The following is a 13235-nucleotide window of genomic DNA, read 5'->3' as shown; positions in this document are numbered from 1 at the left end:
AGAGATGAAGAGTATTTGTGTTATACACCATGTCATAAGAGCAAAATCACAAAATAACTGTCCCAATATGACATTAAAACAGATTCATTTCACAATACAGTGCATTCAGAAATAATTCCTCAGTCTTTTCACATTTTATGTTGCAGCTTTATTCTATGATTCAATTAATTATTTCCCTCATCTCTCACATTCAATTCACCATAATGACAAAGTGAACACAGAATTTAGGAAACTTTTCTAAACTATAAAGGAAATACATAAAACATACAGACATATGTATTCAGACCCTTTGCTATGACCTTTGAGATTTTGCCTCCCATTTATCTGGGTTGCCATAGAGATGTTTCTACAGTGGTATAAATTCATTGATTTGGATTTGGAAGAGGCAGGTTTAGCAAGACACAGATCTAGGGAAGTGCTGCAAAAAATGTCTGCTGCATTCAAGGTTCCACAGAGTCCCAGTGGTCGCCATGATTCCCAAATGGAAGAAGAATATTTCCAGAACTGACCCCCCCAGCCAAACTGAGCAATCAGGGGATAAGGGTCTTGCTGAGGGAGGAGAACCTGATGGTCACTCTGGCTGAGCTCCAGAGATCCTGCGTGGAGATGCGAGAAACTTCCAGGACAAACCGTCAATGTAGCACCTCACTGATCCGGGCTTAATGGCAGAATGGACGAAAATCATATCTCAGTGAAAGACACGTGAAAGAACTTTCAAGACTGAGAAACAAGGTTCTCTCGGCTGATGAAACTGAGATTGACCTGTTTGACCTCAATTCTAAGTGTCATGTCGGGAGGAAACCAGGCAGCGCTCATCCCCTGCCCAGCATCATCCCAAAGGTGAACCATGGTGTTTGCAGAATCATGCTGGGGAGGAGGAGGGGGGGTTTAGTTATAGGGACAGAGAGACTGGTCAGGGTTGAAGGAAAGCTAAATGGAGCAAAGTACAGAGATAAAATTGATGAAAACCTGGTCCAATGCGCTCAGGACCTCAGACCGAGCCGAGGGTTCACCTTTCAGCAGGACAATGACCCTCAGCACACAACCGAGACAGCACAGGAGTGGCTAGAGGGACAACTCTTTGCATGTCCTGGAATGGCCAGAGAGAGACCTGGAAATGTCCCTGACTGTCCCTATCCAACCTGACTGAGCTGGAGAGGATCTGCAGAGAGGAATGACAGAAAATCCCCAAATACAGGTTCGCAAAGCTTTTCGCGTCGTAGCCAAAGAGATGAGTCTGTAATCGCTGCCCAAGGTTCTTCAACCACAACTGAAAAGGACTCTGAATACTTATGTCATTGTGATATTTCAGTTTTTCCTTTACATTAACAATCAATTAAAAAAAAAATCTATTTTTGTGTATTGAGTTTGGATTGATGATGTCTTAGCATAAGGATGCAATATGAAATTACTGAAATATTTATCAAAATAAGAAATTAGACAGAGCTTCAAAAGAAAACAGCTTTAATGATTAATAGAGAAATCCAGACACGCTCATTCTCCATTCCAGCTTTTGCACAATTGTCGAGAAATTCTCCACTGTTTTGTTTTCAGCTTTTTTAAAGAGAGGCTGTTGAGATGTTAGGAAGAGGGGGTTGACTGCAGTAAAGAAGGTGATTAGTAAAAAAGAATAATCAGAATAAATAACCAATAATCTTTTGGTTTTGTTCATTTTTACCCACCAAAGCATTTACTTTGGTTTGTCGCCCGATCCACAAACACTTTGGAGGAGATGACATTACCGAAAGGCAGGAACATCTGCATCAGCTCTCCATCCCCAAACTCCTGGGGGAGGTGGTAGATGAACAGGTTGCAACCCTCTGGTCCTGCAAATGGAAACCCAGAGGGGGACATGGAGAGAGAGAGACAGAGAGACAGAGAGAAGGGGAGAAAAAAAGAGTGATAAAGGACAAAGGTCAGAAATAGAGAGACGAGGAGAAAGGAAAGCGGAAAAGGTTGACCGTGGAAGGAGGAGAAAGAAATTGCAAAATCATAGAAATACAAGAAAATATAGAAAGCAGAGATTAAAAAAATTAAAAGGATCGGTAATCGATTGTGTTGTTCTCACTGAATTCAATTAGTTGTTAAACTGTGAAATGATACTACGATGCATGTACTACGGGCCAATTTGTAAACATTTAAACAACCCAACAAATATAATTATTGATGAATAGAAAATCAATCTGGAACTGTTTGATAATAAATGTATTATTTTTCAAGCAGACAGAAATGCCTTAGTGAGATATTCTATATTAGGTGATATTAGATAATATAGCTTAGGGTTTTGGATTGTTGGTTTGAACAATCATTTTAAAAAAGGGTTAGGGGCTTTGGATAAGTGTGATTGTAACTTCCCCTATTTCCTGACGGACCATGGAAGCTCTGATTTGCAAACATGAGATAATTTTCTCTCCTGTTAAACTAATACATCTGTATCCATCGCACAGGCGTACAACACTGTGAGCAAAGAAGATGAAGATTCAAAACCAAATTTGCGTTGTGATTATCTTCCTTGAAATATCGATGTCCTCTCCCTCATGTTCGGTGTCGGAGTTACAAAAGGAAGCACTTGTCAACACACCGTCATCAGTGGAAAATCATTTTATGTGTTTGACAGTTTCTGATTTAATAGAAAACTCCAGTTTTAGTTTTCACAGCTTTCGGGTATAAATAATTGAAAGACTAAATGCTTAAATGGTAACCCCTGGGATGCCACAGCTGTTTAAAAACTTGTATTATTTTGTTTATTTTCCACAAGAGGGCAGTAAGGCTCCAAGCATGGGTTTCCCAGGCATCCAGTCATGGAGGTCACTGAGTTCACAAGTAGGTTTACAGCTAAGTTTGAAACATTTGAAGTGTTGGTAACGTTAGTTAGTCACCCAGTCAGACCACTAAGATATCCCCTGTATAATCACTCGAATAATCTCTGAATGTTATTTTTTAATACTGTGATATATATTCTATATTATCCGTGTCTCCGTATCGAATATTTTTCGTGTGAAATCACACATGGAAACAGAGGGAGGACCTGTGATTCCCCTTGATATTTTTAAACACGCCTGTTTATTCCATGGCTGCATAAAAGATGGATAGAGAAGATTCAAATCTACGTATGCGTTTGCAGCATATATGAATATTTAGGAGTGAACGGTGGGAGTGTGCGTGTGTTACCTTCTCGTTGCTGCTGTGGAATGATGGGTGGAGGGTGGGGGAAGGCTTGGCTGATCTGCCCATATGCAGCGGGGTAGGCTGCTGAGACACATACACACACAACACGGATCAGATAACAGTCATGGCTACACACACACACACTTGGATACATACAAACAATGTGATATATGCAGGGGCACAGCAGGCAATCGATCAGATAACAGACAATAGAGTCTACATGTTACACACACACACACACACACGCAAGCACACACACACACACACACACACACACACACGCACACACACACACAGAGTGAACACAACGTGGACAATACATTTGTGTAGTGAGACCGAAACCACTTAATGTTACAGGATCAAAATTCTAATTAAAACAAAGACACACCTTTATCTCCCTGCTTTTATTTCTCTCCGTCATCCCCACAGTCTTTCTCTCTCTCTCTCTCTCTCTTTCTCTCTCACATGCACACTTGCTCACATGAACGTCCACACACAGATCAGTGCTGCGGCGAGAGTGACAGACAGACCTGCATACTGCTGGACTCCTGTGTAAGCCTGCTGGAGAGGATCAGCTGCAGTGGGACTTTGAGCTGCTCCAACAGAGACACAGAGAGGGAGAAGACGGAGGGGGGGGCAGGTGGTTGTGGTGGTAGTGGAGGTGGAGGGGAGTATGGATGGATGGAGGTGTGTGTGTGTGTGAGGGAGTGTTGGGGTGTGTGAGGCACGGAGAGAGACGGAGGGAGAATGTAGATGGAGGAGAGGGCACGGAGAAAGGCGAGAGTAATATATAACAAGGGTGAGAGGGAGGAGGGAATGGAGGGAGAGAAGAACAGATAGGAGAAGAAAAGCAGAAAGGTTAGAGAACGGAACAGTGCGGTGTCAACTCTCCTCGCTTTCAGTGTGTGGGGAACTGAATTCTGAATATCTCTTTCTCTCTCTCTCATTTTTCTGGGCTTTTTAATTAATGCACCATCCACTGCATTCTCACCCCCCCCCCCCCCCCCCCCCCAAACCCCTGGTCGACTAGCAGAAAACCATAAACGTTAAAGGACCACAGGTAAAACAAAACAACAAAGAAAAACAACACACGTCTCCACTGTCACCACAGGAAAGAAAGAAGAAAGTGTCCTGAACATAAACCTATTATACCCTAATCCTATTAAGGAGAGATGGATTTATTTTCCCGGACGAATCTAGTGCGGTTAAAACATGTAGAACAGGACAAGCACCGCACGCACGCACAACACTGGATGCACCTGTTGCTATGACTGCAGATGTGAGAGAGAAAGTTAACACTGAACATTTCTTCCTGCACACACAGTGGTAACTACCACGGAGGCTGTGCCACACTTTATAACTGCCCATCTGTATACATAGTACATGCACAGTAAGTACACCACTGAGAAAACAGACAGGCACACACACACACACACACACACACCAATAAACGCACTGTCACCAAAAAACCATAGAGATACTGAACACACCGTGGACTAACAGTGCGGAGAGACGGACAGCCAAGAAAGGAGAAGGACGGGCTCAAATAATAAAGGGTGTGTAAACATTTTACAGCTTGTGAAGTCATGTTCGGAAATACATTTAAAAGGCTGTGATTGTGTGTCATTGTCCGTAAACCATTTGCATGGGAGATTGGGAGTTTGTGAATGTGTAGAAAAAAATTGTGTTGACGTGAGGCAGACATAAGATACATTAAGTGATTCAAAATTGCGCCCGTAGTATAACAAAAAATATATCATGCATAAATCATCACGTACCTATAGATACCTGCTACTTTACGTTGTTATGGTTATGTTAAATATGTATGGAAACATTGCATATATACTCAAACACAACATAGAAGATGTTTGTTTGTCAGAGAAAAAAATATTAATAATAATAATAATAATTTCAGTGTTTGTATCAGTAATTCTATCTCCACATCTGGATTTTGTTTTTTTTGAAAGCTCCGTAATAGTGTAAAAATAATGTTCATATATGATGTACAAATTAAATGAGTTAACATCAAGACAGATAAAAAGCCTCTGTCAACATCAGTCTACATAATCTTTTTTAAATTTAATTACATTTTTCTTTGTTTAATATAGAAATTACACATAATCCAAATATATAAATTATACTTTCTTCTAGGGCTCAAAAGCCCCTTTTATCAGTTTTTTCTTTATTTTACATTTGTAACCAAAACATTGCAAACTGAATAAAAACATTTAAGTTTGGGACAGATTCAGTTCTGGACTGATGAGTAAACAATAATATATGTATTAAAATATGAAATATAATACACCATCTTCAGTGTGAGCTAGTCTCAGTAATTCCAGATGTAGAATCAGGGTCAAAACTTTAACTTTGTAATTTACACCGATCAGCTACAACATTAAAACCACCTGTCTAAAACAGTGTATGTCCCCCCCGTACCACAAACACATCTCTGGCCCATTAGAGAATGGACACAGGACTTTTGGGGGTGTCCTGTGGTGTTGGGACATTGGTGGCAGATCCTTAGGGTCCTGTGGGTTTTGTGGCCGGGGGCCTCTGTGGATCTGACTTGTTCCGGCGTATCCTGCATGCTTGATCGGATTGGGATCTGGGGAGTCTGGAGCCCGGGCCAAAGCCTCGGGTTCTTTGTCGTGTTCTTTCAGCCTTTTCTGAGCAGTTTTCGCAGCATGGCGGGGGGGGCACCGCCCCACTGGGAGACGATGCTGCTGGTGGGGAGTGTTTTGTGGGGGGGTGGCCATGATAAAGCAGCACCCAGATGAATGTCAGGACCTGTGGTGTTCCATTGTAATGAGATGACCAACTTCCCCTGTCTGTGGGTTTAATGTTGTGTCGGATCGGTGTAAATCTGCGTGTTTAACTTCAACCCCCATGCTGAACTTTTTCTTTTATTTTACTGCAACTACAAATCTTTTTCGACACATTCACAAACTTCAATTTCTTGTGCAAGTTTACCCAGCGAGAACCACGGGCTTTTGAAATCACTTCTGAACATTATTTTACAAGCTCACAATCTCATTTGAGCCCATAGATAGGCAGGGTGTAAGGTTGGGGGAGGAGGATAGGGGTGGGGGCGGGGCGGTGGGGGGTTGGGGTGGTGGTCAAGGGAGCGCTACCTTCAGAGAGAGAGGAGAGGAAGCAGCCACCCTGAACCCCAAAACAACTCCGCGGAGCCACGCCCAAGCCGTTTTTCTCCGAGTCCTCCCTAAAAACCATCTCCTGCAACACTGGGGAGACAAGAGTGTAAAAAAAAAATAAATAAAAAAGACAGATTTTTTTCTTCCACCTCTTCACAAAAGGACCAGCCACAGCTCATGACACAAGCGCATACTTAGGCCCCAGCAGCCCATAAGCACCTTTGCCAAATCCTCATCTCCTGGACATGCTGCACTGACTCTGCGGCCGTCTGGCCTCGGCCTCCTGAACATGCTTTCAAGGCCTGGAGGGCAGCAGCATGCACACTGTCCTCTTATAACAGGGATTCAAGCTTCACTATCATGAAATCATGGTTCTACATAACAAGCAGTGCACATTACTTGGAATTTATACTGCATTAAAACAACAATCCTTTCCCATATTTCTAGGAATGATTCGATGTTTCCATACGTGATACTAACTGAATACATCAGGCTTACCAGGGTAATGGTGTATCCCATTGGTGAAGACAGCCTCTGCAGGGGGCTGCCCGTTTGCCTGCGGGGGTGGCATGCCAGTAAAACCATTTACACTAATGGGGGAGGAAATGCTGGTCACTGTGGGGGCGCTGATGCCTGGAGGAGTGCTGCCACCTGCAGCCACGGGACACACGGGCAAAGACAGAGAGAAACAGACGCATTCCACCGATTATTTTCCCCCCAGAAGACATTATGGAGAAGTTTTACTTTGAGCGGCTATCTAGTAACTCTTGGAAATGTCAGAGGGGCCGGTTCAGTGGGCCGGTGAAGACACTAAATGTCAGGGGTGATTTCTTGTCCCAGTAGAGCCTTCACGGTGACACAACAGCTATTAGATGTGAATTTCAGACATACTGTATGAGAACAGGGAACACAGTGTTGATGCTTTCAAATTGGTACCAATTCTATATTTGTTCTCACAGGATTGGATGTCGCTCCACAATGCATCATGTTCATTTGCACGCCTACAACTCATCTACATTTACAGTATAGATTCTCTTTTACGTCCATTTAAATCCACTGCTCTTTGCTCCCTGCTGTATTTTTCCACCGCAACATAGAGTTTCTTTTTATTCTTTACTCTCTTCAGGGACTATTGTCTGATGCAGCTGTACATTATGTTATGCTGGTGCAGTATGTTGACAGAGAAACTGCATGTATGCTATTAGATAACCTGGATTAATACTTTTTTCACTTTTCAGTCAATGGGAGTGTCAAGTTTGATTTAAATTCCAACCACTCTCTAAACATGTTCAAAAAACAATATTTGCTTCGTAACGTTCTGCTCAAATTCATTATTTGTTTGTATTTAAGTGCAATAGCTTCTACCTTGTGCTTCCCGGGACTCTTATCCAGTGCTGACTCTGAGTCAGACTGTGGTTGTTCTCTTGCTAACTTGGAATGGAGAACAGATAATCGTGACACCATTAGACAGGAAACGGGAGGAGGCGTTTGAATTAAAGTTGGGAGGATTGTAAAACAAAATAAAACAAAGGCGGTTTTCTGACTTTATAAATCAGTTACCTTCCAATAGCATTAGTTCTTACAGCAGAGTCCCGATCTCTGAATAGAATAATGTAAATCATACATTGTAGTTAAGGATTAGCACATGTGTGCTGTGTTCCAGTTTGTATAAATGACTCCTTACTTTGAATTTGTTTTATACTTGTTGTTCAATACTTACTCAGGTTAAAAATCTTAAATTTCCCTTTCCGATTGCAGAGCTATTGAAAGCCAACTGAGCGTATCAGCTTTTAAACGATCAAATTTTTCATAATGCATTGTGGGTAGGAAAATGCATTCTACAAATCTATTTTATGCTTCAGAAAATACTTGATAATCCACTGTATGTGTTCAGGAGAATATCCTTTTTTCGAGGCGCACACAGAAATGGAAACACAGTGTGGTCCTGGAACCTTTAGTCCTCCACTAGTTTTACCTGACGTGGGGGTCATGGGCCCTCCTGGGAGGCCATTGATGGTCGCCATGTGCTGCATCTGAGCAGCAGCAAAGGCTGCCATCGGACTGAGGTAGCCTCCCTGGCCTACAGTCGCCATCAATGCTGCCTGCTGCTGCACCTGCATGACAGAAGAGAGGGGATCGTACGGAGGGTGTCGAATAAATGACAGGAAAGACGAAAGAGAATAAGAGGTTGCAGAGTTACGGAGGAAGTAAAAAAAGGGGAAGGAGTGGGTGAACAAAAGGAATGTGATGCACAGAATAAAGGAAGGACACAGAGAATATTAACCAGGTATTAAATCTTATGAAATTCCAAACCAATATAAACAGAGAGTTTTTCGAATCGTAACCTGGGGAGATGTACGTTTCCGAAATTGCGGGAAGTTATTCCACACTCACAGGTTGAGCGAGATTTGAGGCCTTAATTTAATCGCTGTGGTTCATTGACTCAATTACAGTAGATAAAAAAGATGCTTTGCCGGACGTCTTGCCTGAGCGTAGGCTCCGTAGGCTCCAAACTGCAGGGCCATGGGGTTGAAGATGCCCATCTGACCGGCCATCTGCTGCATGCGGCGGATGGTGCGCTCCTTATCCGTGTCGGCGAACTTTACCACCAGGCTGGATGAGGCCCCCTGCGCACACACCCACACCCGCACACGCACAACACTGCATGTTAGTGGGGACTTATAGACACGGGACATAAGCTTCCATCTGACCTTTTGCACACACACGCACACGCACGCACATTTTCTCCTATACATCATGCCAAAGCAACGGCCTTTCGTGCTGAAGCCGGTGCCCAGTTCAATGAAATAGTTAGGATGGGTCGTATATAAGGGACAAATTTTTCCTGGCAGGGATTAATAAAGTATAACTTTACTTTAAGAAGGTAATTAAGCGCTGTGTGACTCATCTCTCTACGTGAGTCACCTCTCTCACATAAATCCAGGGGCTCACACACAGCGTACTCACAGGCATTGTCTGGCTCCCGTGTAGCGCGCTGATGGCTGCCTGAGCTTCAGCGTGAGAGGAGTATTTTACAAATGCACAACCTAGAGAGAAAAAGAGGAGCATGGGTGAAAGAGACAAAAAGGGAAAAGTTTGCAAAACATAGCCAGTAACAAGAGAAAAAGCTAAAAGTTTCCTCACTCGGGGTAAACCTCCTTTACAGCATGTACAACAACAAGTAAACAAAGCCCTCTTTGCTGAGCAGGTTGGTTCCAGTGTTGATCAGCACTCAGCGAGTAGCTAAACATGCCTCTCGGACACCATTAACAACTTTGGGATCCTCTGATGGGGCTTAAAATGCCACAGCATTCTGGTGTCGCTTACTATTGACAAGCCCGGTTGATGAATTTGAATGATCAAGTCCCCAGTAATTATTGAGCCAAAGCCCACTTAGGCGAGTAAGCTGGCTGATGAGGCCTTGTTAATGGAGCTTCACGGAGGAATCAGAATGATCAAGCCCACTGTAATCATTAGGCTTAGTTATCATCGGGCCTCATTGATTGGCTGCTAAGCCCACTGATGAACTTCCTGCAGTGAACTTGTGTTGCACAAAAATTTTGAAGGGACAATTTTCTGGCCCGACATTAAGCCTGATGGTTAATCAGGAGGTTGACTTAGTTTTTCCTTTTCTAATCTTTATCAGGCGCTTGTTGACTCACGAGGTTAACAGAGTTTATCTCTAGGGAGTTGCTGGTTCATATCTTTCATCCCTGCGGGCAAAGCTGTCTGATGGCATTTGCTGTTGAAATGTACAGATTGTACAGTGTTCTTATGTAAGCACTGTGTGAAAATAGTCTCCTTTGGCCCTGCTCGACATAGAAAAACTTTGCAAAGTCACCATATTCGAAAGGCCAAATCATTTCTGCGCGGCCGCCTGTGAAAACGTCTGCGGGCTCAAAGTCGTAAACAGCGAGAAACTCACCTTTGCTGTTTCCGTCGGGACCTCTGAGGATGGTGCATTCCTCGATGCTGCCGAAGGCCTCGAACAGGCGCCGCACGTCGTCTTCCGACTGCTGCTTGTTGAGCATGCCCACAAAGAGCTTTCTGTCTTCTAAAAGGAAGAGGAAGAGGTCACGATCAGAGGAGCAGCAGCGCCTTTTCATATTCTGTACGACGACGTTCACTGAAACAGAGGTGAGCTCTGCTGCGGTTACATGTAAAAACCTTCAGGGAGAATATTTGTGATACTATATCGTGCATCAATTTCCATTGTGGAAATGAAAGATGACAGGTTGTTCACCCGGTCGTTCATGCTACAAACATCTTTGCGCCTCATTATATCAGCACTTTAGTTCCCTGAAAAACCACTGCCACTGGAGCTGCTTCACTATTTTCAGCAGTTAGTCGATAACTTTCTCCACCTGCTGTTTGTTGCCGGATGTGTAGAGTACAATGGGGTTTCTCAGAAAAGACGGCACTTAAACAGAAAAGCTTCAGACTGTAAAAACGAAGCAATTACTTGAAAGACCACACTTATTAGAGTGGAGGTGAACTGCTACAGAGTTGGGAGATAATTCTGCGTTTGCCAGTCTAAGTGACTCCCCCCCTTTTCACATTACAATTTTTTTTCGTTTGTCTGTCAAATAAAAGCATTTCACAACAACTACATGGATTCCCACGAAACCTGCTTGCAGGATGCAGTATGGATCAGGGAGGATCTCATAAAATTTTGAGGTGCATCCAGGAATTTTTTTTCACTTTCGATAACATTGCAGGATTTCAACAATTTCCCAGGGAATCATTCATTGATCTGGATTAAAAGAATCAGGCATATTTAGGGAATTGATATGGATGTGTGTACAGTTTGATTTAATTTAAGGGAACTGTTTAGCCTTGGCAAAGGTCTGAGCTCTTCTGAGAGCTATTCTAGTTAACACAGGTTTTATGTTTATAGGCCATCAGCTCCATTTGCAAAACAGAAATTAATTGTACAGTATGAGCATCAACAGATCCAGGTCTTGATTTTACATTTAGCCCAAACATGAAGGAATTGAAATGTGTTAACTTCAGCATCAAATATGAATGGCTCTAATGGTGCAGATCTTGCTCATGCCATATTCAGTTGTACTTGCTTCAACATCTGTGGCAAAGGAAAACTTTAGATGGAGTTACTTGTGTATTAAAATATGTATTTGTTGCTTATGGCGTCTGAAAATAAAAATGATTTACAAAGGGGTTTTTGCATTTTGGGTTTTTGTAATTTAATGTTCAAAATGCATCCCCCTGTGTTTCTGAGTTTCCACTACAAATTAGAAATGGAAGATCAGTGTGCAATTATGGCAAAACAAAATGATCTTTAGTTCAGTTTCTATCCTCGGGGGAGACAGTTGGCACTTTGCCCGCAGCAGGCGTTCTTGTCACAGATGCTCACGATGAAGCCTGGCAAAGTTTGCCTAATGGCAATGACACAATGTCAACTCACATCATATTCATTCATAAACCAGTAAACTTATGTCCACAACCAAGAGCCTTAACCCTTTGGGAGGAAAACTATTGTTAAAAGCTGATATTTCACAGACAATCAAATAGCTTCCGACCTGATCTGGCTTGAAGCTGCAGAGCTCCACACTTTAGATAACACACTCCTACAACCAGTGAATGTTGCGTTTATTCATTTACTCCTTGAATTTCCAGCAGCCACAATTTCACATTTCTTGCAGATTTAGTAAAAAAAGAAATAGGCTTTGCATTTACCTCTTTTTTGTGGACAATGGGGAAAGTGATCTGGGGAAAGATATTTTGATCTTAATAAGCTAAAAAAAAACTCGAGATGTTTTTTGCAATTGTCATTGTACTGCTAATGTATTCACAAATATCCAAGAGAAGAACAATGCATGATATATACTAAAGGTTTCTTTCTTTTCATTTTATTATAACTTATGTTTATAAATCTGTTATCAGAATCAAAATGGGCTTCATTGGTCTATACTTCTTCACATACAAGGAATTTGACTCTGGTTTTCTCTCAGTGTACTTATATAGAAATAAACATGAAGCTATGGATGTGGTCAACAGGGGAAAAGGAAACAAAACTGAACAAATAATGTATTCAGGGTGTAATGCACAACATCCTTGTATCTCTTTCGGAACTGACATAACTCGATATTAACTAACGACGTGAATGGCAATCCATTGGTTGGACTTGTCACACTAATGGGACACCACCTATGGTTAAAGAATTGGGCCCGTCACAGGCATTAGACAAGACAGATGTGGTGGTGTGCCTGTCCTCAGGTCGACATTTAATTAAAATTTAATTGAACTGTGGGTTAAGTTGCAGAGTGTCCGGGAGGCTTCATTTAAACAGAGCGACACATTCGTTGTTGTGATTATTGTTAAATGTGCATCACGTTGAGGATGCTGGTGCCTGTTGCACAATAATGAGACAGCAAGTTTAACAAAGAAACAGATAAATTAGGCAGAAATAAATATATTGAAAAGAGAACTAGTAATATGCTTAAGTCAGTAACAACACGGACACAGCACCTTTAGAATAAAATACCCACTTTTCTGTGCATTACGTAAAACGCACAAGTGCATATGTTCATGGTTCATATTATCGAGTCACACAGCACCGGTTTAATTCACATAGCAACCGACTACTTTGCACTTAGCAACTGCTTCTTTCTCCGATCTTAAAATGGACCGTTCAGAACATTTCATGAAGTCACTATGAAAGAAACTCATAACCTCAACCACACTTATTTTTCCCAATTCAATTTTTATTTACAATTAAACTTTTTATGATGTCAAAAAGAATTAGAGGAGGATATAATCGGAGACCCGTTTATAAATGCTTGGGCTTAAATGGAACATAGGCAGACGGAGGTCGAGCATTAGTTCATTAGTGTGAGCACATGACGGCGTGATTGAGTCACTGAATAAGTGTTTGGGGGGGGGGTCGTGAAGGCA

At 42.2% G+C, this 13235-nt stretch overlaps 1 protein-coding gene across 3 annotated transcripts in view; it reads right to left on the bottom strand.

The window, feature by feature from the left end:
• Positions 1-13235, bottom strand: part of celf4 (CUGBP, Elav-like family member 4) — an 81188-nt gene that overhangs the window by 744 nt on the left and 67209 nt on the right. Inside the window, exons 4-12 of one of the 3 annotated variants that reach the window (XM_061069391.1) lie at positions 10246-10374; positions 9288-9367; positions 8807-8947; positions 8296-8434; positions 6819-6971; positions 6300-6410; positions 3699-3761; positions 3172-3249; positions 1683-1826 (exon numbers count right to left, since the gene is read on the bottom strand). In XM_061069391.1, coding sequence (XP_060925374.1) covers positions 1683-1826; positions 3172-3249; positions 3699-3761; positions 6300-6410; positions 6819-6971; positions 8296-8434; positions 8807-8947; positions 9288-9367; positions 10246-10374 — 1038 coding nt within the window. Of the gene's footprint in view, positions 1-1682; positions 1827-3171; positions 3256-3695; positions 3762-6299; positions 6411-6818; positions 6972-8295; positions 8435-8794; positions 8948-9287; positions 9368-10245; positions 10375-13235 lie in introns of all 3 variants that reach the window. The other 2 variants (XM_061069393.1, XM_061069392.1) reach the window with 2 other exon arrangements.

The sequence above is a fragment of the Limanda limanda genome, chromosome 4, assembly GCF_963576545.1.
Source record: "Limanda limanda chromosome 4, fLimLim1.1, whole genome shotgun sequence".
NCBI classification, from domain to species: domain Eukaryota; kingdom Metazoa; phylum Chordata; class Actinopteri; order Pleuronectiformes; family Pleuronectidae; genus Limanda; species Limanda limanda.
Note: the sequence above shows the minus strand (reverse complement) of the source record. Positions and strands in the feature narration are given on the sequence as shown.